The 23,053-nt window shown below is 41.7% G+C and overlaps 1 protein-coding gene across 1 annotated transcript in view; it reads left to right on the forward strand.

The window, feature by feature from the left end:
• Nucleotides 1–2,211: 2,211 nt before the first annotated feature.
• LOC124871508 (NALCN channel auxiliary factor 1) overlaps nucleotides 2,212–23,053 on the forward strand; it is a 132,719-nt gene continuing 111,877 nt past the window's right edge. The window contains exon 1 of the mRNA XM_047370862.1: nucleotides 2,212–2,951. Within this exon, the coding sequence (XP_047226818.1) occupies nucleotides 2,217–2,951 (735 nt within the window). The 5' untranslated portion in view covers nucleotides 2,212–2,216. The remainder of the gene's footprint in view (nucleotides 2,952–23,053) is intronic.

Consider the following 23,053-nt stretch of genomic DNA (forward strand, 5'->3'; position numbering starts at 1 on the left):
TCCTCATCTTTTTCTCATTCTCTCTCTCTGTCAAACAACCAGCTTATGGGGCCAGGCTGCATTTAAGTATGTGGCTCTTTTAAAACCCGCTGCCAAACACAAGCCAGCTGATGAAGACAAGATTCACTTGCAGAAAACTTACAGTAGGTTACAATCAAAACGATAAACACAAACCTTTTGCTCCCTCAGCTGCTTTCTATTTGTCAAAGGCTCAAGTTTGACTATTTGTTTTTCTGTTCTTCTGTGAGATTAAAGGAGAAAGTATTGAGGGACCGACAACAGCTAGAGCTTCAATACAGCTTAAATTGCACTTTTTACAGGTTCAGATGAATTCAGATTTATTGAGACATTGTTTTGGAACTACGTCTTCTGAACTAAGTTTTGCCTTCAAGTTTGAAAATGACCATAGTGTGTTATAGTTCTCTATTTCTCAAAGTGTCACTAATTGTGAAAAATCTGTGAATGATGCATATGAAGGTATGGGTAATCCTTTTATTTTACATGACACAAAACAAAATTTAAGTCAGCTGTTTGGTAACATGGGGCAGTTTTGTTGTTCTATTTCTGCATAGATGTATGTGTTCAATTTTAGCCCTATAGGGCACCTCAGGCTCTTTGGAATCTGTGCCTCTACACTATTCCTCCAGACTCTGGGACCCCTTTATTTCCAAATGAAATGGAAAAAAAAGAGGTCTTAAGATCTCTAAGAAAAAGACTCCAGACGGCAGTCTTATATATCTCCCCCAAAGTCTTGAAAAGCACAATCCTCTTAAGACTGTGGATATCCCTGTTGCTTGTACACTTATTTCCACACCTTTTCCTTCCACACAACTTTCCAATGATGTGTGGATAGAGCACTCTTTGAATGATCAGCTTCTTTAGCCATTGCCTTTCTTGTGGAGCAAGGTAAACCACATTAACAGTCTTCTCCAGGATTATGTTTGTCGTTCCATATAATTTTTAATCTTTATTAGCACTAACACAGAATGATCAAAAGTAGCAGATATAAATTCTTGAAATTGTCCACTCTGTTTTTGATTATTCTATAGAAGATTTACCTCTTTATTTAAATTACAGATTTTTTTAAAATGAATGAAATAATTTGTTGAAATGCACCTGTAAATGGCCATAAAACAAACAAACAAACAAACAAATGTGTAAACTACAAAAGTGTAAATTACCAAAAAATAATCAGAGCAGCTTATCTGCAGGGGTGGCAACTGCCCCCTTGCCCCCCTTACTGGTGCACTTATATGATATGCATCCAAGCCCGATGTATTGGCACCCTGAGCTTGCCATATACTTTTCACAGCAAGGATGCAATGTTTTTACCAATGCTGCCCCAAAGTACCTGATGTCCCAGTATGCCTGGATATATGTCAAAAGTATATCCTAACTGCAGTGTTATGAATGTATTTCGTGGACCATGCACCAAAAGGCAAAATCTTGTCATAAATGTGTGCTGGTTCTTGTATCAAAATATTGAAATCCTTTTCAAATATCGCAGCGTGTTGCCAAACACAGCGTTTACCACCTCTTAGTGTCTGCGGTCTCTCCCTCATCCTCTGCGTTTGTGTGGTGCGCATTCAGGTAATAAGCTGCTCCGCCACTGCGCAACGATGGAGCTATCACAACGATGGAGATGACGCAAACAGACTCAGCTCTCCGAAAAAGTGTTTCAAGACGAACATGGCGGCAACTTAACCGAGGTCCAAGATGACAGTGGCCACCGGGAGAACGGATTAGATGCTTTCGGAGAAACACATCTACCTGCGTCGAGGGGGCTGCTGGCTCTCCTCTAAGTGAATCTGCGGATCGAGCGGTGGCAGACGCGCAGCATCAGCACTGAGAGGCTCGCAACAGCTGGTCTCCCTTGCGCGCACCCCCTGACAAGCGAACAAGCCCGGAAAGGGGACGTCAGGGAAAACGTGGGGGTATGCGGTCAAAAAGGACGCCGTTCTCCCCCGGAGAGCCATGGAGAGCCGGGATGCGGCAGCGCCAAGCTTAATCTGTGCGGGCACGCTAATTGGTTCGGAATAGCACCGACTTGCTGCGGGGCGCGATAGCAGGAGCGCCCTGGACCGGCGAAGGCTCGGAACCCCCTTCCTATCGCTGCAGAGGAGAACCAACCGGAGCCCGTCTCCCGACAAGTCAATGAGTATTGTGGCAGAGCAGCCCCCGCGGTGGAGTCGGCCAGGGCAGCACTTTCCTAAAATATGACCAGGGGTGCTTGGATGCGTCGGCAGCATGACGAATGCTTAAAATACTGGTTTGCACCTCGAGAGAACGAGAAGCCATTCACGGAGCCGGAGCGGGCCCAGAGATGGCGACAGTCGCTGGCCTCTCTGCTCTTTATCACCGTCCTGCTCTCTGATCACCTGTGGTTCTGCGCCGAGGCCAAGCTGACGCGGACCCGCGACAAGCGCTCGGACGAGGGGCTAGCTATTACGGACGCGGGCGAGAAGAAGCAAAACTCCCCCCAACCACACCATATTCCAACATCCCCCGACCCCCGCCGCCTCTCCAGAGTGCAAGATGTTATTTTTATAGGGAATTCTACCAAACCTCTGTGGCGGATGGACACCTGTCACCCGGACAGCGTGTCCAGAGACTGCTTCACTTTCACTGACGCTCTGACCGTGTGCCTGGGCCTCTCTGGCGGGGAAGAAGAGGGGACACAGTCGGCGTACGTGAATCTGAGCGATTTGTACCTTTCTTTTTGTAATTCCTACTCACTTTTGGATTTGTTTTACGGGTTTACGATGCCGGACGTTCTGAATTGCTCCCTGGATACGGCCATGGGATTGGATCTGCTGGGATGCGCGGAGTGTGTCCGAGCTTATCAGCGTCTGGATCGGCAGGCGGAGGAGAACTACAGGGAGTTTGAGCTGCTGGTCCAGAAGTACGAAACGGACGCGTATTCAGTCAGGACGTGCATGGATGAGTGCAAGGTAGGACGCACCCACACACGCACGTGCATTTAAGAAGAAAAATTGGATTAGGGGGTCACGGTTGTCACGGTAACCGCTTGGCTTATTTGTCCTGCGTGCATTTATGCTCTAAAGTTCAAGGTCCCTATCGGTTAGCAGAGCCTGCATGGCTGCAACACATTCTCCACACATGCGGATGATACTGGAGCAAGCATAAAAATCCAAGGCTGCGACGCCTCTTGTGCTTATTTATTTCCTTCAAACTCTTGGCCTCTAACTCTGCAGAATACCTTGCAGCTAGTGTTTGACATATGGACTCAGATTCAATTACATCTCAACCAGATGAACAGAGAGAGAGGACACAGTTTTAATATCTATAATAGCACTCCTGTGATTTCTGCATCTAATCCAGGATTTGCACTTCACCCAGTTTACCTGTGCCATTAGCAGCACAGCCCTTTCAGTTATACAGCATGGTTGCTTTTGCAATTAACAGCACAGATCTGCTGTATGACAAAGACGTATCCTTGGTTTTGTGTCAGGTTTGCTGTTTGAACCCAGTCTGCTGTGCTGTCAAGGAGAAACAAGGAGGAGATGTATCAGCTGAATTAAAGCTGAGACTATTTTCGTTTGTTTTGAGCTGTATAGTTGCAGGCTTGCCTCTCTTTAATCAGTGTACGCTGCTGTTGTAAATGTCTGTGGTGCTGAAACAAAATGCAGCTAAAGGGTTTCAAAAGGAAAAAACTTTATTTCAAACCTAGGATATATTAAGTCTATACTAATAAGTTAGAAAGCCATATAGCTAAAAGTACTGATGTACATATTCATCAAAGTGTAACTTCAACTAACTTTAACAGAATTCCTCATCAAGTTGAACCCACATCTGAATTTTCTGTGTTTTCTTGCATGTTACTAAAAAGCACTGTAGGTTGCAATGCCTTGCAAAAATGTTTACAGATTGAACCTTTTCTCATTTTGTCACCCCATTTGTCACCTTACAACTTGTGTTTTATTGGTATTTTTTCACAGAACAACACAAAATTGCACACAATTGTCTTTTTACAGATACAAATCTGAAGGCATTTTCTGATACACCTCAACCCCATCCCCTTTACGTATAGAATCAGAATCAGCTTTATTGCCAAGTTTGCGCACACAAACAAGGAATTTAACTACATTTTGCTCATAGTAGGGATTTTTCTTCAATATAAATGGAAATATAAAATATAAAATATCTATTAAACGTACATATATACACCAGTGACTTTACAAGAGGAGATAATGTGAGATCAATCCAAGTTAGTGTTGTGTTGATTTGGAACTCTGACTGTCAAGTGTTCATCAGAGAAACAACCTGGGGGAAGAAACTGTCTCAGGGTTTAGCAAATAGTGCTCTATAGCACAGAGCTGAAGGTAAAAGTCTAAACAGTTTATGTGCAGGGTGTGTGGGGCCTGCAGAGATTTTAGCTGCCCTTTTCCTGACCCCAGACCTGTACAGATCCTGGATGGGGGGAAAGTCAGCCATGATGATTCTCTCTGCAGACCTGATTGGTCGTTGCAGTCCGGACCTGTCCTGTTTTGTGGATGAGCCAAACCACACTGAGATGGATGAAGACAGGACAGACTGAATGATGGCAGTGTAGAAGATGACCAGCAGCTCTTGGGGAAGGTTGTACTTATTGAGTTGCCTCAGGAAGTACAGTCTCTTCTGGGCCTTCTTCTGAACATTGTCTATGTATGAGGCCCATCTCAGGTCTCAAGAAATGGTGGTTCCTAGAAACTGAAAGTATAACAAACTTTCACTGCAATTAAGGCTGCAAGTATTTTAGGGTATGTCTCTACAAGCAATGCACATCTGAGGAATTAACTTTATGCCCATTCTTGAAAATAGCTCAAGTTCAGTCATATTAGATGGATAACAGATGGGATTAGCAATTCTGAAATCTTGTCACAAACCCAATAGGATTTACATCTGGACTTTGGAATAAATTACATACAGCTGGAATCTATTTACTAAATTATGTGAGTTTTGAAAGCAAACGGTTGCACTGGATATTATTTAGGGGTATCAAAGTAAAGAGCAAGTCACAAAATGATCCATGTATCATTTTCTTTCCACTTAACAATGATGCTGTACTGTGTTGGCCACATAAAATCCAAATGAATACAAAAACACTTTTAGTAGTTATGTGATTAAATAGGAAAAGGTTCAAGGTGTAGAATTCTTTTTAAAGACGGTGCGTGTCTGGAGGGCATCTTTAACAAACAGCTTTTAGAATAATTGGTATTTCAATTGTAAGCAAAGACTCTGGGAAAAGATAACTTTTCTAGTAGAGATTAAGCTCCAGCCAGCCTAAAGTTTGAGAGAAATCCATCTCAGGACTAACCTTCTGTTATGTAAATAGGTTATATAATAAAATAAATTTTCCAAAATAATTTGGGTAGGGTTTAGATGGTGGTGTGGCTTTGAATGTTTCTGAGCTAGGGTGGATAAATCAGGTAGCTACCATGGGGGTTTGTTATTTTATTTTGAGTCATAGCATGTTAAAATGGTTGTTTTCCTTTGGGTGCATACATTTATGAATGCATCGTATCTTAAAAAGTCTATTTTCCATATCATTTACACAAATGCTTTCTTGTTATGCCATCTAATAAGCAGTATGCTTTTGCACTGCAGATTTTGCTAAAGTAATAAGACTCATGCAGGGCTACATTAGCCTTTTAGCCCCTTTATTTTAATCTGAATTTCTAATTTGTTTTAGTGTACGTGTGACCTTTGTGAGAATGTAGCTTCCCAGGCCTCCCCAAGAAGCTGCTGCTTCTCTAAGGACCACTGTGTTGGACAATACAACGACACAAGGTGGCTTGAAACAACAGTTATAGCTTTTCAATCTGATATCCTCTGTTTCTTTCATCCAAAGCCTTCTCACTTTGAAAAACAGATTATTTTCAAATGAAACAGTGTTGGGAAGTTTTCAGTACCTAAAGGAGATTAAAGAGTGTCAAACACATTTGTTTGCTTTAGTCGTGTATTGTCACAATAAGATGCAAGAAGTGATGTAATTTGAAGTTTTAAACAGCAGAAACTAAATAAAAGGCAATAGGATAATGAAAAAGTTTTATGTTTAGGTGATACTCGCATTGCAGTTTAACAGCAGTGCTTAGAAGCATATTTGATGTGTTAAAAGCTGCAGCACAAGATGTAGCATGTGGGAGATAGAGTGCTGTGCAAAAAATATTTGCATCCATTTCCATATTTTGTCCTGTTACAATCTCAAACTCCAGTTTGTAACAAGCTAAGTGGAGCTAAGTGGAAGACACAACAAACATGTTGAAGAAGGTGATCTAGTCAGGTGAGACAAACAATTTAACTTTTTGGTTGACACACAATATGCTATGTTTGGCAAAAAAATGGCACTGGTTATCACTCTGTCCACAAAATCCCCAATGTGAAAAATGGTGGTGGCTGCATCATTTGAGGATGCTTTTTTCAGCAGGGACAGGGATGCCTGTCAGGGTAGATGGCAGGATGAATTCTAAATACAGGATCAATTCTGTTTTTTTAATTTGAAAAAAAAAAAAAGAAATACATGAAAACCATGTATCCTTTTTTTTCCACTTCACAATTATGGGCTACCTTATGTTGATACTCACATAAATTGCCAAACGTTTGTGAATGAAAGGAGACAGAATGTGAAAAAGATGAATGTTTATTCTGACATTGACATTTCTATGAATGAAACATTTCCTCGTTGATGGTGAATTCTGCTTTGTTACAACTGTTTTAAAATTGTGTTGGGTTTTAATTTTTAAGCATAAAATACTGGCAAAGTTGCTTCTTAATTACATACCTATCAGAAAGGCCATGATTACCCCATTTGGATTATGTCTAATACTTTCCTAATATTTATTGTTGGAAAATCTTAAATAACAGTTTTTGTTTAATAACTCAAAAGAGAGATGCTTCACTTTATTTACAGATTTATTTTAAATCTGCTATAATCAAAAGAACAAAATGCCCGAGATGAAATCTATAAACCAAGTGTTTATATTTCTGTATCACTGGCTGATCTTTCCTTAGATGGGAACAATTGGGCTTTAAAGCAGACTTCTTCAGATTTTCACACAGCTCATGTTAACTCTGTTGAACAATGGTTCAGTACTTTTTTCTTGACGTGAACAACCCCGCCATTACATATCTGTTTGTAAAGTAAGTGTGTTAATTTTAAGAGCTAGACACACATAGACTAATACATCTACACCTGTTTCTTGAAACACACAAAGGCATCCACAAAGGAAAACTTTAAAGACTTCAAAAAAAAAAAACAGTGAAAGTCAGGACGACTTTAGTCGTAGTTAATATTGGCTGGGTCAAATTTCTGACATCTGTCTAACAGAAATGATGTGGAAGGACCTGGAATTACCAATGACTTGTCAGGGTATTTATTCACCTTGAGGTTTTCAGCTTTTTAAATATTCTTCACTATATCATAATGAGCTTTTATGAGATGGACCAATAAAAAGTGGTGGATAATTATGAAGTGGAAGAAAAAGGAAACATAATGTACAGATTCAAAAAATGGTATGCATTAGTATTAAGCCTATCTTAAATTAATACTTTGTACAACCATCTTTTACTGCAACTAAATAAAACTCACCCATCAGTCCTCAGTGACTATAGACCTGTTGCTCTGACATCCCACATCATGAAGGTCCTAGAGAGACTCCTGTTGGCCCACCTGAGTAAGCAAACAACTATCAGGACCTCCTTCAGTTTGCTTTTCGCTGTGGAGTTGGAGTTGAAGATGCCATCATACACCTGCTTCAACAAACCCACTGTCATCTGGACAAAGCCAGCAGCACTGTGAGGATCATGTTCTTTGATTTCTCCAGTGCATTTAATACAATCCAACCTGATTTGCTTTGTCAGAAACTCCAGAAGACTCAGGTGTAGGCCTCAACAATCTCCTGGATCAAAGACTACCTGAAAAACAGACCACAGTTTGTGAGACTGAAGGGTTGTCTGTCTAACCAGGTTAACCAGTTAGCAGGAGAGGAGCACCACAGGGGGCTGTACTCTCACCATTGCTCTTCACTCTGTACACCTCAGACTTCCAGTACAAGACAGACTCCTGTCATCTGCAGAAATACTCGGATGATTCTGCAGTCGTGGGGTGGATCAGAGATGGACAAGAAGCTGAGTGTACAGGGACCTGGTGGACCACTTTGTGGCATGGTGTGGAAACAATCATCTCATCTTGAACATGAATAAAACAAAGGAGATGATTGTAGATTTTAGGAGAAACAGGAATAGGGGAAAAACTATTTCCATCATGGGAGAAAAGAGGAGGTGGTGCAGGAGTATAATTACCTCGGTGTTCACCTGGACAACAGACTGGAGTGGAGATGCAACTGTGAAGCCATCTACAAGAAGGGACAGAGCAGACTATACTTTTTGAGGAAGTTCAGGACCTTCGGTGTTTGCAGTAAGATGCTGCATATCTTCTATAAGTCTGTTGTGGAGAGTGTGACCTCTTCTGCCATCATCTACTGGGTTAGCAGCATCAGAGCCAGGAGCTTCGACCCTCCTCCACCCCTTCTCCACCATAGGCTCCCAACTCTTTCCATACCAAGGCCTACACCACCAGCAAGATTGGATCCCAGGGGGAAGACGTACCTAATCATAATCATAAGATGTTTATTCAAACTCATTTCATCCTCAGCATTCACATCTTCCTCAGGGGTCCGAGCGCCAGAGAAATAATCTTTCATTAATAAACTCTTTAACCGTCTTCTTGTTGTTTCTCCATTATGTGAGTCTTTCCAGGTTGAAATCCATTCTAACAAAATATCTGGGCTTTGAGCTAAACTATTATATTGTAGCTCTGACTGTAAGTTTAGCGTTGTTTTCCTATTGGAATGTTAACCTCTTCCACAGTCTCAAATCCTTTGTAGCATCTGACAGGTTTCCTTCTAGGATTACCCTGTATTTTACTACATCCATCCACCCAAATCAACTCTGACCAGCATCCCTGTCCCTGTTGACCTGTTTTTCCACAGTTATTTGCATGTCAGCAAAAACTTACAATTTGCTGACATGCACATTGCCCAACAAACAGCTGTCCTGTTGAAAGTTTCCTCCACCTGAGCAGTTGATCTATGCATCTCTTCCAGAGTTACCATTGGGCCCTTGGCTGCTTCTCTGATTAATGATCTTATTTCCCAGTCTGCCCATTTAGGTGAATGGCCATGGTTTTGTACATTTGCAGTTGTGCTATGCTATTCTATTTTTGGATAATGGATTAAGCAATTCTCGATGGGATACGGTTACCTAAAGCTGGGGATAAATGTCTTGGCCGCTGTCATATATAATTCCAATCAAGCAATTATCTGGTTATAAAGTAACTAAATATGAAACATTTGAAGGGATATTGATACTCTGGCAAGGCTGTCCATGTGAGTAAACGCAGTCATAAGAGCTGCATCTGTTCGACTCTCAGATATTGGTGGTTATTGTACATTTTTCAGTTGTAGTTTGTCGAGGAAGGATCTTGGGTCGGACCAAAGTGCAGACAAGAGCTCGGTAGCCGCATCATAGTTTATTCCACACTCCAGGTACTATGGCAAAACGTAGCAAAACGAAGCATGAACAAAACATAGTCATGGTAAAAGTAGCATAAACGAAGCATAGACAAAGCATAGACATAGAAAAGGAACCAGCGGGGAACTAAGCAAACAGAACAACTAATATACACAGAGCACAGAGAGGGGAACAAAAGGCAGGTAATCAAAGAAACAGGGAACAGGTGTGACAAGGAACAGGTGAAACAAATACAAAGGCTGAGGATGGGTGAAAGGACTAAACAAACAGAAAACACAAACTAAGCAAGAGAATAAATCAGAGGAGGAAATAAAGAACTAGAATAACTATGAACTAAAGTAAACAGAGAAACTAGAGGGGAACATAGAAACAATAACTTAATAAATAAACAAAGAGCCATAAGGAGAATCTAAATTACAAAATAAACCATCAAGTCCAAAATGTCACTCCATGACATAACCCCCTCCTCAAGGTCGGATTCCAGACGACCACTTGGAGACTAAAACAAAAGTTCAAAACAACCCAACCAGGGTGGGCGGAGGGGGGCCTTGGGAGGAGGGCCAGAGTCCAAAACAAAATAACTCCCAATAAACAAAACCAAAGTCCATAATCTCCAGGGGCGCATAACAAAATCCAGGAGGCCGATGATCAGGGGGCCTGCGACGACGAAGCCAACGGCGAAGTAGCTGATGATCCGGAGGTCGGCAGCGACGAAGTAGCCAGCGAAGTGGTCGATGGTCTGGAGACCTGCAGTGACGGAGATGCAGGCGTCTAGGAGGCCGGCAGCGGCGGCGAGGATGCAGGCGCCTCGGAGGTCTGCGGCGAGGATGCAGGCGCCTCGGAGGTCTGCGGCGAGGATGCAGCGTCTCGGAGGTCTGCGGCGAGGATGCAGGTGCCTCGGAGGTCTGCGGCGAGGATGCAGGCGCCTCGGAGGTCTGCGGCGAGGATGCAGGCGCCCCGGAGTTCTGCGGCGAGGATGCAGGCTGCCTGGAGTCCGGCAGCGGAGATGCCAGGCAAACCCACGAAGCGAGGAGTCAGGCAGTGTATGACGTGGCGAGATCCTCAGAGACTTAAAGCTGGCGTCCAACTTGGACCCAGACAGAAACCCTGAAGACTTGGCCCTGGCGTCTGGTTCGGACCCAGGCTTAGAGTAGTCAGGAGAACGGTCAATCAAAAAGTCAGTCATCACATAGTCAGGCTGCAGTGCATCAGGCAAAGAGTCAGGCTCTAGTGTGTCAGGCAAAGGGTCAGGCTCTAGTGCGTCAGGCAAAGAGTCAGGCTCTAGTGCATCAGGCAAAGAGTCAGGCTCTAGTGTGTCAGGCAAAGGGTCAGGCTCTAGTGCGTCAGGCAAAGAGTCAGGCTCTAGTGCGTCAGGCAAAAAGTCAGGCTCTAGTGCGTCAGGCAAAGGGTCAGGCTCTGGTGTGTCAGGCAAAGGGTCAGGCTCTGGTGTGTCAGGCAAAGGGTCAGGCTCTGGTGTGTCAGGCAAAGTCAAAGAGTCAGTCCATATCTCCAGTAACACCCCCCAGAGGAAACTGAGCAGGTGCTCAGAACCAGGTCGTGGAGACAGCCCATCCATGGGCTCCACCGAAGCATGGTGTGGAAGTGGAGGCAGCCCGCCCACGGGCTCCTCCGTGTCGTGACGAGGCTCTGTAGATCCGGCGACGGCCGGCTGAGGCTCTGTAGATCCGGCGACGGCCGGCTGAGGCTCTGTAGATCCGGCGGCGGCGGCCGGCTGAGACTCTGTAGATCCGGCGGCGGCCGGCTGAGGCTCTGTAGACCCGGCGGTGGCCGGCTGAGGCTCTGTAGACTCTGTAGGTTTGGCTGCATGCTGCGAGTCCTGAGGCGTGGCTAAATGCTGTGAGCCCAGAGGTTTGGCTAAATGCTGTGAGTCCAGAGGTTTGGCTAAATGCTGTGAGTCCAGAGGTTTGGCTAAATGCTGTGAGTCCAGAGGCTTGGTTGCCTTAACGGCCACGAGAAGAGGATCGAAGGGACCTCCAGCGGAGAGTGGAGCTGGAGCGTCAAGCCATCCCACAGCAAGAAACTCAGCCTGAAGTAATGAGTGCACCTGGTCCAAATCCTCTGGGTGATCCATTAAATGGAGCACGAACTTACAGCAACGATTCTTCATAAGTCTCCTATTCAAACCCTCCAGCCCGGCTTCAATCCAACTAGGGGCTGGAGGCTGCACCGGTGGCTGGAGAACTGCAGAGGGCACTGAGTGACCGCCCACCAACTCCGGGGAAGACAGCCGCGAGGAGGTCATGGCGGATGGACACTCCATGGAAAAGTTAGAGGCGCCCACCCGTACTTTCTCAGTGGCGACTGCCTGCCGACGATGACGTCGTCCAGGGCAGAACGAAAACCCAGCCGGAAACTCTGCAGCGGCAGGTGGCAGCTCGGCTGGAGCTGCTGCAGACGTGGAACGTTTGCGGCAAGAACGACGTCGCTTGGAGGAGGATTGTGCTGGTGAACAATGGTTCCGACCTGGCTCGAAATCCACATCAGCCCAGTCGGCCTCACCGAAGCACGCTTCCATCTCCTCCAGCAATAAAGGTGAGGGCGAAAGTTCCACCTCCTCACCGAACATAGTCCTTAGCGTCTCCACTTGCTGCTTAACCCATAGCTTCAGCTCTGAGACTTTGTCTGCTTGGTCCTTAAGTTGGCTGGTTCCTAATGTCGAGAAAGGATCTTGGGTCGGACCAAAGTGCAGACAAGAGCTTGGTAGCCGCATCATAGTTTATTCCACATTCCAGGTACTATGGCAAAACGTAGCAAAATGAAGCATGAACAAAGCGAAGCATAAACAAAACATAGTCATGGTAAACGTAGCATAAACGAAGCATAGACATAGAAAAGGAACCAGCAAGGAACTAAGCAAACAGAACAACTAATATACACAGAGCACAGAGAAGGGAACAAAAGGCAGGTAATCAAAGAAACAGGGAACAGGTGTGACAAGGAACAGGTGAAACAAATACAAAGGCTGAGGATGGGTGAAAGGACTAAACAAACAGAAAACACAAACTAAGCAAGAGAATAAATCAGAGGAGGAAATAAAGAACTAGAATAACTATGAACTAAAGTAAACAGAGAAACTAGAGGGGAACATAGAAACAATAACTTAAGAAATAAACAAAGAGCCATAAGGAGAATCTAAATTACAAAATAAACCATAAAGTCCAAAATGTCACTCCATGACATAATTATTGTTCTATAAAAAAGTCAAAGCAGATATTAAAAGCACTCACAATGATAAATAAAAATTATATAATTATAATGTTTCTAACTTTTAAAAACAAATCTCTACCAACCTAGAGTACCTATCTCTAAAATACATTTTTTCACATGATATTCAAGCAGCAGTTTAAGATATACTAAATATAAAATTTAACACAACATTTTTGCCACGTGCCCAATTGACTCCAAATGCAAAAGCTAACAAATTAAATCAGCATTTCTGAAATTGCTTCTTCCGTCAATAATCCCCGAAAAGGTTTTTTATCCAAGAGGAGAATTTCCACTGATCCAAGGTTTAATAGTGTAGTGTGAACAACCAAATCTCTGAAACTAGGAATATTTTTAAATTCTGTATTAATAGTGGCTGTAAAAGAAAGATTGCATTTTGGGGAGAATAAGAAAAAAAGCTTTGAAGTGATAAGTCTGAAACCCAGACGATCACAAACGTTTTAGAAAGCTGTCATTTGAAATTTTAGAAAGATTTTGTTGATTATTGAAAATGTGAAATAATCTGAAACAGGGATAAACTGAAATACACAATCTAATCACCCTTTATATTCACAATGAAGCAGAAAATAGTAATACTAAAATATTTTAAAGACAAAGTCATTAAAAATGTCCAGGGCCAATACTGTCTCTTGAAAATCCTTTATCTGTCAAGCGTGGTAACTTGAAGTATGCACAAACATTGCTGCCTATTTGTCCAGAGGCTTGTTTGTTGAGTTGGTTCCCGGGCTGCTGGCCTCTCTTTCTGCAGTAGGTACCCTCAGGTCACGAATGTCCAACTAGTGACAAGCTTTGAAGTATGCAGACACATACACATATTCTCATTTTACTGCTGACCAGACTGCCTGTCATCTGTGCCACATTGTATGGTCCCTGGAGCCTTTAACACATATGTATGAAAATGTTTTACAGTGCCTTGCAGGAGTATTCATTCCCCCTTGAATTATTTTTCAGATTTTGTGACAATACAACTATAAACCTTAATGTATGTTGTAGGAATTCAATGTGACGGACCAACATAAAACAACACATAAAGTGAAAGAACAATGCTAAATAGTTTTAGACTTTTAAAAAAATCTGAAAAGTGCAAAATGCATTTGTATTTTCCCCCCTTTACTCTTATATCTCTAAATAAAATCCAACTAATCGTCTTGAGTAATCACTATAGCTGCACAATATGTTGAATTGCAGTTGTCATTGCAATAGTAATGTGTGCAGTATAACAAATGCAAAAGATTTTTTGGATGCAACATTTGGTACAATATTACATTTCAAGTGCAATCCATTCAAAGACCATTCATATTTTTTGGCCTCTTGACTAGACTTTAACTGCCCTTGATGACCACACCTAATGTATACTTTTAGTGACCGAGAGACTAAAAGAATGTGGGTGGTTTGTATCACCAACATAATCATTATTTATGTATTTAGACATTAGTAAGGTTCATATTTCACCTATTTTCACATATTGGATTTCTTCTTGCATGTTAAGAAAGGAGTAGGTTTAAGTATAAACTTATGTAGTCAATTTAAAAGCCACGTTACACTTTTTTAACCTACTTATACTGTTTACAGTCTGAGATCAGTATTTTGTTTTCTTGTTGCAAAACAGCAAGAAAACCAACCAAAAAAAAATCTAAAAAAAGTTGTAATATTAAAGCATTTTTTTCTGTATAGCTGTTCTTCATTTAAATATTTTTGTATATTATTTGAACTCAGGTGTTTAATTTTATAATTTTATCCCTGAAAGTAAAACCTATATATTTTTCAGCGTTGTCTTGACACTTAAATTTACCCTCCCAAATTATATCTTTCTCAAAGCAGTTTCTGTATTTTACTTGGAGTAAATTTTTTCTTGCTTTGAAAATCATTTGTGCTCTTTTAAAATAAATTCAAAACCTGAGGTTTTATAGTTTCTGATTTTAGAAAGAGTTGTGGTCTTTAAAGCCAACATTATTTATTATTGTACCAATACAATATTCAGCAACAGAATCAGTGTTTTCTTGAAATTATGGCATCCTGGTAGCAACCCAATGAGTAAATAGTTGACGTGTGTAATTTTATGCATCATTTAGTGAATATATTTAGAACAGGATTTTGCTATAATTACAGCTGCAGGTGTTTTGGAGTATTTCTTTTTCAGCTTTGCACATCTGGAAGTTTTGCCATTCTTCTTAGCAAAATAGCTTAAACTCAGTCAGATTGGATGGAGAGCGAACATGAGCATTACATTGCATGACATTTAACAGGAAGGGTTTTATTTAGCTACATGCATCTTCTCATCAGTTTCAACTTGCTTTCTAGTCCTGGCTGAAGAGAAGCAGGGGTGAAGACCTGCAGTGAGGTTAATACTTGTTTAGAGGCCAAGACAGCAGCACATTGCATGCCTCAGAAATCTGACCCAGATTGATAGGTGCTTACTCTGATGCTAGTTCTGAGCCTCGCACGACAACAAGTTATCTGTATAATGATAAGTGTCTAAACAGCTGATCAAAACTGACCAGATCAACCTGGGGCAGAGGTGAAGCAATGTTTTGTGTCCATGAAGGGGGTTCTTCAGTCTTATCCACTGACTGAACTCCCCTCCCCTTTTTCTATCCAGTCATTGCGATTTTGTTTAATGTCGTCCTCTGTATAAAACATGTATATATGGTATGGTCGACGTCTCCTCTTTGGGAGATCTCCACAATTTTATCCCAGTGCTGTTTGCTGTGTCTTAGTCTTCTTCCACAGAACAACTGAATTTCTATTGAGATTAACTCGCACACAGATAGACTCTGTTTAAACCTATAACCAGCACTCTGCTAAGCTTACTAATCTCTATTTGTTATTGAAAACATGAAATACACTAATCTCACTTTATTCAAGTTTTCCCGTTGAGTTTCAAATGTATTAACATTAAATCTCTTTAATGTGCCTTTACACTTGTGGGAACATACACACACACAGATCCCCTTACACAGTGTTTCCTGCAGGTCCAGACCTGAATGTCCCTTCCGGTGTAATTTAATTTGCACTCCCATAATTCTCTTCTTCTGTGGTGGCTGTCTCCAGGGCTCTGTCTCAACATGTTGATCTCCTTCTTCCCTCCAACAGTAACCGTCCCTCTCTTGCTTTCACCTCCCCTCCCATCAGTGTCAGCTCAGAAAAAACACAGCACACTTACACACATGTAAGGTATCTCTCCCTCCACTGTCCCCGTTCTAATGAGGACATTCTTCCCATCAGGGCTTACGGTTCCTCTTTCCCTCTACCTTTCTAGAATCGTGGGTGTTAAAACTTATTTTTCTGCTAGAGTAATTGATAATTCTGTAAATTAAGGTCCTTTCCTTTAATTACAGGCTTGTCCACAAAGAATTCTCTGTGCTCACTTCTAAAGTACATTTCTAATCCTTAGTCTTTTCAATAAAATTTCCTCCATTTGCACACTGGTATTCAGCTGAATGCTCATTTAACTTAACTGTGTGGGTTTATGTGTTAATTTCACAGTATACAGCTGAGGTTGTTGATTTTTCCGGTCTGTGGTCATTATGCTTTAGCTAAGAAGAAAGCAAGACATGATGACTGCACTGTGAAATTTGGAGATTGCTGTCAATAAATCTATCTGTGCAAAGAAAAGCAAGTTTTACTACAGAGTTTTACAACCCCAGTTCCAATAAGGTTGGGATGTTGAGCAAAACGTAAAAAATATCTTAGAAGTTAGAATTTTCATGAAGAGTAATTGAGAAATAGCTAGATCAGTTATCAGAAGATATGGAGGAAGCCATAGTGCCACTAATTAGAGCAGCATTGGCTGTTCTCCTAAAATAACGGCACAGACAACACCCTGTATGTGCAAAGTAGCTTTGAGAAACAGCCCGTGATGAGCTTCACGCTTGGCACTGGTGTTGCTCCATGGTGTTTATATGACAGCTCATACATAGCAAAAGACATTGCACAACGTCACCTTCTATGAAACTGAACAGAAAAGGAGTAAAATAACCTCAACTGGATCATAAAACCCGTAGAGCAGTTTGTTAGATGTTCATTGATGGGACATTTTTAACTTGAATCATGATCATCAGCATAACTGTCTTGATGTCGGACAAAGACATTTTATTTAACAGTAATTTTGAAGCAATTTCTAATCATTTAGAATAAAAATTATTGTTATGTTAGGCAGGAAAAGGTTCTTTCACTTCAAGGCAATGCTGTAAAAATACAGTTTTAAGCATAGCCTCTCATTGAATGCATATTGGAAGTTAAAAGGACATAGCATTTGCTGATAAATGCCTGCGAATGTGTTAAAAATACTGGCCATGAAAAGTCACCTCCTAGTTTTCAGAAAATTAGCTAAAAAAACAATTCAGCATGACAGTGATTGAGGGCCAAAGATTCTTACCAAAAATGATGAGGGAAAAAAAGCATGAAAAGTGTCAGCCTGGTAATTTTGTTGCCTCACTGCCTGACTTTGTTGTAATATATATATTTTTAAGGTATTTTTATATCAAGAGTAGAAAAAATACATTTTCAGCAAACAGCATTTGCAAACATGACTCTGAAGCCGGAGAGAAAATGTCTTCAAAAGCTTTTGCAAAATTTGCTTTCATTTTCAAGAAGATTCAGTTCAATTCAATTAATTTATAACACGCCAATTCACAACAAATGTCATCTCAGGGCACTTTACAAAAAAAGAACATTTAGTTGAATTCAGTTGATTCGAAGTTAATTGACTAGTATTGTAGTCAAAAGAAGAGAAACACAGCTAAGCAGATAAGCTCTGAGACAGTTTTCAAAGAGAGCACATATACAGGTCCTTCTCAAAATATTAGCATATTGTGATAAAGTTCATTATTTTCCATAATGTCATGATGAAAATTTAACATTCATATATTTTAGATTCATTGCACACTAACTGAAATATTTCAGGTATTTGATTGTCTTAATACAGATGATTTTGGCATACAGCTCATGAAAACCCAAAATTCCTATCTCACAAAATTAGCATATCATTAAAAGGGTCTCTAAACGAGCTATGAACCTAATCATCTGAATCAACGAGTTAACTCTAAACACCTGCAAAAGATTCCTGAGGCCTTTAAAACTCCCAGCCTGGTTCATCACTCAAAACCCCAATCATGGGTAAGACTGCCGACCTGACTGCTGTCCAGAAGGCCACTATTGACACCCTCAAGCAAGAGGGTAAGACACAGAAAGACATTTCTGAACGAATAGGCTGTTCCCAGAGTGCTGTATCAAGGCACCTCAGTGGGAAGTCTGTGGGAAGGGAAAAAGTGTGGCAGAAAACTCTGCACAATGAGAAGAGGTGACCGGACCCTGAGGAAGATTGTGGAGAAGGGCCGATTCCAGACCTTGGGGGACCTGCGGAAGCAGTGGACTGAGTCTGGAGTAGAAACATCCAGAGCCACCGTGCACAGGCGTGTGCAGGAAATGGGCTACAGGTGCTGCATTCCCCAGAAGCGCCTGACCTGGGCTACAGAGAAGCAGCACTGGACTGTTGCTCAGTGGTCCAAAGTACTTTTTTCGGATGAAAGCAAATTCTGCATGTCATTCGGAAATCAAGGTGCCAGAGTCTGGAGGAAGACTGGGGAGAAGGAAATGCCAAAATGCCAGAAGTCCAGTGTCAAGTACCCACAGTCAGTGATGGTCTGGGGTGCCGTGTCAGCTGCTGGTGTTGGTCCACTGTGTTTTATCAAGGGCAGGGTCAATGCAGCTAGCTATCAGGAGATTTTGGAGCACTTTATGCTTCCATCTGCTGAAAAGCTTTATGGAGATGAAGATTTCATTTTTCAGCACGACCTGGCACCTGCTCACAGTGCCAAAACCACTGGTAAATGGTTTACTGACCATGGTATCACTGTGCTCAATTGGCCTGCCAACTCTCCTGACCTGAACCCCATAGAGAATCTGTGGGATATTGTGAAGAGAACGTTGAGAGACTCAAGACCCAACACTCTGGATGAGCTAAAGGCCGCTATCGAAGCATCCTGGGCCTCCATAAGACCTCAGCAGTGCCACAGGCTGATTGCCTCCATGCCACGCCGCATTGAACCAGTCATTTCTACAAAAGGATTCCCGACCAAGTATTGAGTGCATGACTGTACATGATTATTTGAAGGTTGACGTTTTTTGTATTAAAAACACTTTTCTTTTATTGGTTGGATGAAATATGCTAATTTTGTGAGATAGGAATTTTGGGTTTTCATGAGCTGTATGCCAAAATCATCCGTATTAAGACAATAAAGGACCTGAAATATTTCAGTTAGTGTGCAATGAATCTAAAATATATGAATGCTAAATTTTAATCATGACATTATGGAAAATAATGAACTTTATCACAATATGCTAATATTTTGAGAAGGACCTGTAGTGCCTTGCGAAAGTACTCGGCCACCTTGAACTGGTCAACCTCTTCTGACATTTCAGGCTTCAAACATAAAGATATAAAATTCTAATTTTTTATGAAGAATCAACAACAAGTGGGACACAATCGTGAAGTGGAATGAAATTTATTGGACTTTTTTAACAAATAAAAAACTGTAAAGTGGGGCGTGCAATATTATTCAGCCCCTTTACTTTCAGTGCAGCAAACTCACTCCAGAAGTTCAGTGAGGATCTCTGAATGATCCAATGTTGTCCCAAATGACTGATGATGATAAATAGAATCCACCTGTGTGTAATCAAGTCTCCGTATAAATGCACCTGCTCTGTGATAGTCTCAGGGTTCTGTTCAAAGCGCAGAGAGCATCATGAAGACCAAGGAACACACCAGGCAGGTCCGAGATACTGTTGTGGAGACGTTTAAAGTCGGATTTCAATACAAAAAGATTTCCCAAGCTTTAAACATCCCAAGGAGCACTGTGCAAGCAATCATATTGAAATGGAAGGAGTATCAGACCACTGCAAATCTACCAAGACCTGGACGTCCCTCTAAACTTTCATCTCGAACAAGGAGAAGACTGATCAGAGATTCAGCCAAGAGGCCCATGATCACTCTGGATGAACTGCAGAGATCTACAGCTGAGGTGGGAGAGTCTGTCCATAGGACAACAATCAGTCGTACACTGCACAAATCTGGCCTTTATGGAAGAGTGGCAAGAAGAAAGCCATTTCTCAAAGATATCCATAAAAAGTCTTGTTTAAGGTTTGCCACAAGCCACCTGGGAGACACACCAAACATGTGGAAGAAGGTGCTCTGGTCAGATGAAACCAAAATCGAACTGTTTGGCCACAATACAAAATGATATGTTTGGCGTAAAAGCAACACAGCTCATCACCCTGAACACACCATCCCCACTGTAAAACATGGTGGTGGCAGCATTATGGTTTGGGCCTGCTTTTCGTCAGCAGGGACAGGGAAGATGGTCAAAATTGATGGGAAGATGGATGGGGCCAAATACAGGACCATTCTGGAAGAAAACCTGTTGGAGTCTGCAAGAGACCTGAGACTGGGACGGAGATTTATCTTCCAACAAGACAATGATCCAAAACATAAAGCCAAATCTACAATGGAATGGTTCACAAATAAACGTATCCAGGTGTTGGAATGGCCAAGTCAAAGTCCAGACCTGTGGAAATAGCTGAAGACTGCTGTTCACAAAAGCTCTCCATCCAACCTCACTGAGCTCGAGCTGTTTTGCAAGGAAGAATTGGCAAGAATTTCAGTCTCTCGATGTGCAAAACTGATAGAGACAAACCCCAAGCAACCTGCAGCTGTAATTGCAGCAAAGGGTGGCGCTACAAAGTATTAACGCAAGGGGGCCGAATAATATAGCACGCCCCACTTTTCAGTTTTTTATTTGTTAAAAACGTTTGACACTATGGAAGCAAATCGTTACCATATTTAAAATGAAAAAGCATTTCCAGAAATGCTTTTTAAATTAAAAATGTGGCTGCATTGTTTGACTCATAAATGAAATTAGTTATCAATAATCCTATTTGCATTTTAATTTTCTTCTTCAAGACTGCTCATTCTTTCACTAAATGAAAATGAAAAAGAATAAGACATTTGAGATTTATTTTTCAAAATGTACCCCAGCAAATAGATACCAAAATTCAATTTGAAATGTAAAATTTGAAAATGAAAAAGCATTTCCAGAAATACTTTTTCATTTTAAGAATGTGGCTGCGTTATTTGACCCATAAATAAAATTAGTAATCAATCATCCTATTTGCATTTTCTTCTTCACGACTGCACATTTTATGCCATAATCAAAAAGAAAACAAAGCAGACATTGCTTTTTCGTTTTCGTGGTCTGCCCACAAAGTACTGCCCAGAACTCGAAAACGAAAAAGCATTCAGAGCTGCGGGCGCAGCAGAGTGACGTCAGCAGCCGCTCTTCCTCAGCTCCCTGCTGACCGAGCTACCCATCTTGTTCGGTCGGGGGCGCTGTGCACGTCTGCATTGCATTACATTGCAAAAGTGCCGAGGAATTGATTGAATTGCAGCAGGGCCGAGCTCAATTTGTGGCAGTGGCAGGCAGAACTGGTAGTTTCGGTGGCAGGCTGTGGCAGTTCCGCCACAGCCTGCCACCGAAGCTGCCACCGGAACTGCCACAGCCTGCCGCAGGGTGGCACGGGATTCCGCGAGGATGCCAGAAGGTGCCAGACCGGCCGTAAAAGCTTGCCAATGCGGTTGCCGCAAATGGGTTGTCATCATTGTTATAGCCTGTTACCTTTACATAATGATTTCATTATTGATTATTATTTAGTAAACAGCTTTAGACCATAACATAAGGTGATTGTATTTACTTGACATGGAAAATAAATAGCACTATGTGTGACGTGTTGAAAGGATGACGAAGATTTATTGCACAAACAGCCGGTTTATTATAGAGCACGAGCAGCTATTCTGAATTGTCACTCACAGAAAAATATAAATAAATGCTTAAAAACACGCTGGATGTCCCAGGCCATAAGGCTGCCACCGGAACTACCAGTTCTGCCTGCCACTGCCACAAATTGAGCTCGACCCTGCTGCAATTCAATCAATTTCTCAGCACGTTTGCAATGTAATGCAATGCAGACTTGCACAGCGCCTCCTACCGAACATGATGGGTAGCTCGGTCAGCAGGGAGCTGAGGAAGATCGGCTGCTGACGTCACTCTTCTGCGCCCGCAGCTCTGAATGCTTTTTTGTTTTCGAGTTCTGGGCAGTACTTTGCGGACCACAAAAACGAAAAAGCAATGTCTGCTTTGTTTTCTTTTCGATTATGGCATAAAATGTGCAGTCATGAAGAAGAAAATGCAAATAGAATGATTGATTACTAATTTTATTTATGGGTCAAATAACGCAGCCACATTCTTAAAATGAAAAAGCATTTCTGGAAATGCTTTTTCATTTTCAAATTTTACATTTCAAATTGAATTTTGGTATCTATTTGCTGGGGTACATTTTGAAAAATAAATCTCAAATGTCTTTTTCTTTTTCATTTTAATTAAGTGAAAGAATGAGCAGTCTTGAAGAAGAAAATTAAAATGCAAATAGGATTATTGATAACTAATTTCATTTATGAGTCAAACAATGCAGCCACATTCTTAAAATGAAAAAGCATTTCTGAAAATGCTTTTTCATTTTAAATATGGTAACGATTTGCTTCCATATGACACATCCAATAAATTGCATTCCACTTCACGATTGTGTCCCACTTGTTGTTGATTCTTCATAAAAAAATTGAATTTTATATCTTTATGTTTGAAGCCTGAAATGTGGCAAGAGGTTACCAAGTTCCAGGGGGTCGAGTACTTTCGCAAGGCACTGTATAGTTAGGCACAGTAGTAGCTCAGCCAATAGCTTTGTCTAGGAGAGAGACACAGTTGAACCCTGAAAGACAGTGCCTAGTGTATCATCTATAGAAAGAGTTTTTGGCAGCAGTCATTTTCTATACCGCTGCTTCCATAGTGGGTCGCGGGGAACCTGGTGCCTATCTCCAGCAGTCTATGGGCGGAAGGCGGGGTACACCCTGTATAGGTCACCAGTCCATCGAAGGGCAACACACAAAAACCATGCACACACTCATTCACACACCTAAGGTGACACCTTCACAGGTGTCACAGCTACCTGTGTGACACCTGTGAAGGTGTCACAGCTAAACACAGAGCCAGGCCAGATGTAGCTTCTAGGAAGAGAAAAAACAAATAGAGAACATAGAGTTAAAAGCTGAAATAACAGCAAACAATGCAAAACTGGGGAGTAGTAGGACAATGCAGCAGAGTGAGAGAAAATTGTCATTATGTCTTCCAGCACCCTAGACCTATAGCAGCATAACTACAGAGTTAGT

Source organism: Girardinichthys multiradiatus, chromosome 7 (assembly GCF_021462225.1).
Source record: "Girardinichthys multiradiatus isolate DD_20200921_A chromosome 7, DD_fGirMul_XY1, whole genome shotgun sequence".
Taxonomy (NCBI): Eukaryota; Metazoa; Chordata; class Actinopteri; order Cyprinodontiformes; family Goodeidae; genus Girardinichthys; species Girardinichthys multiradiatus.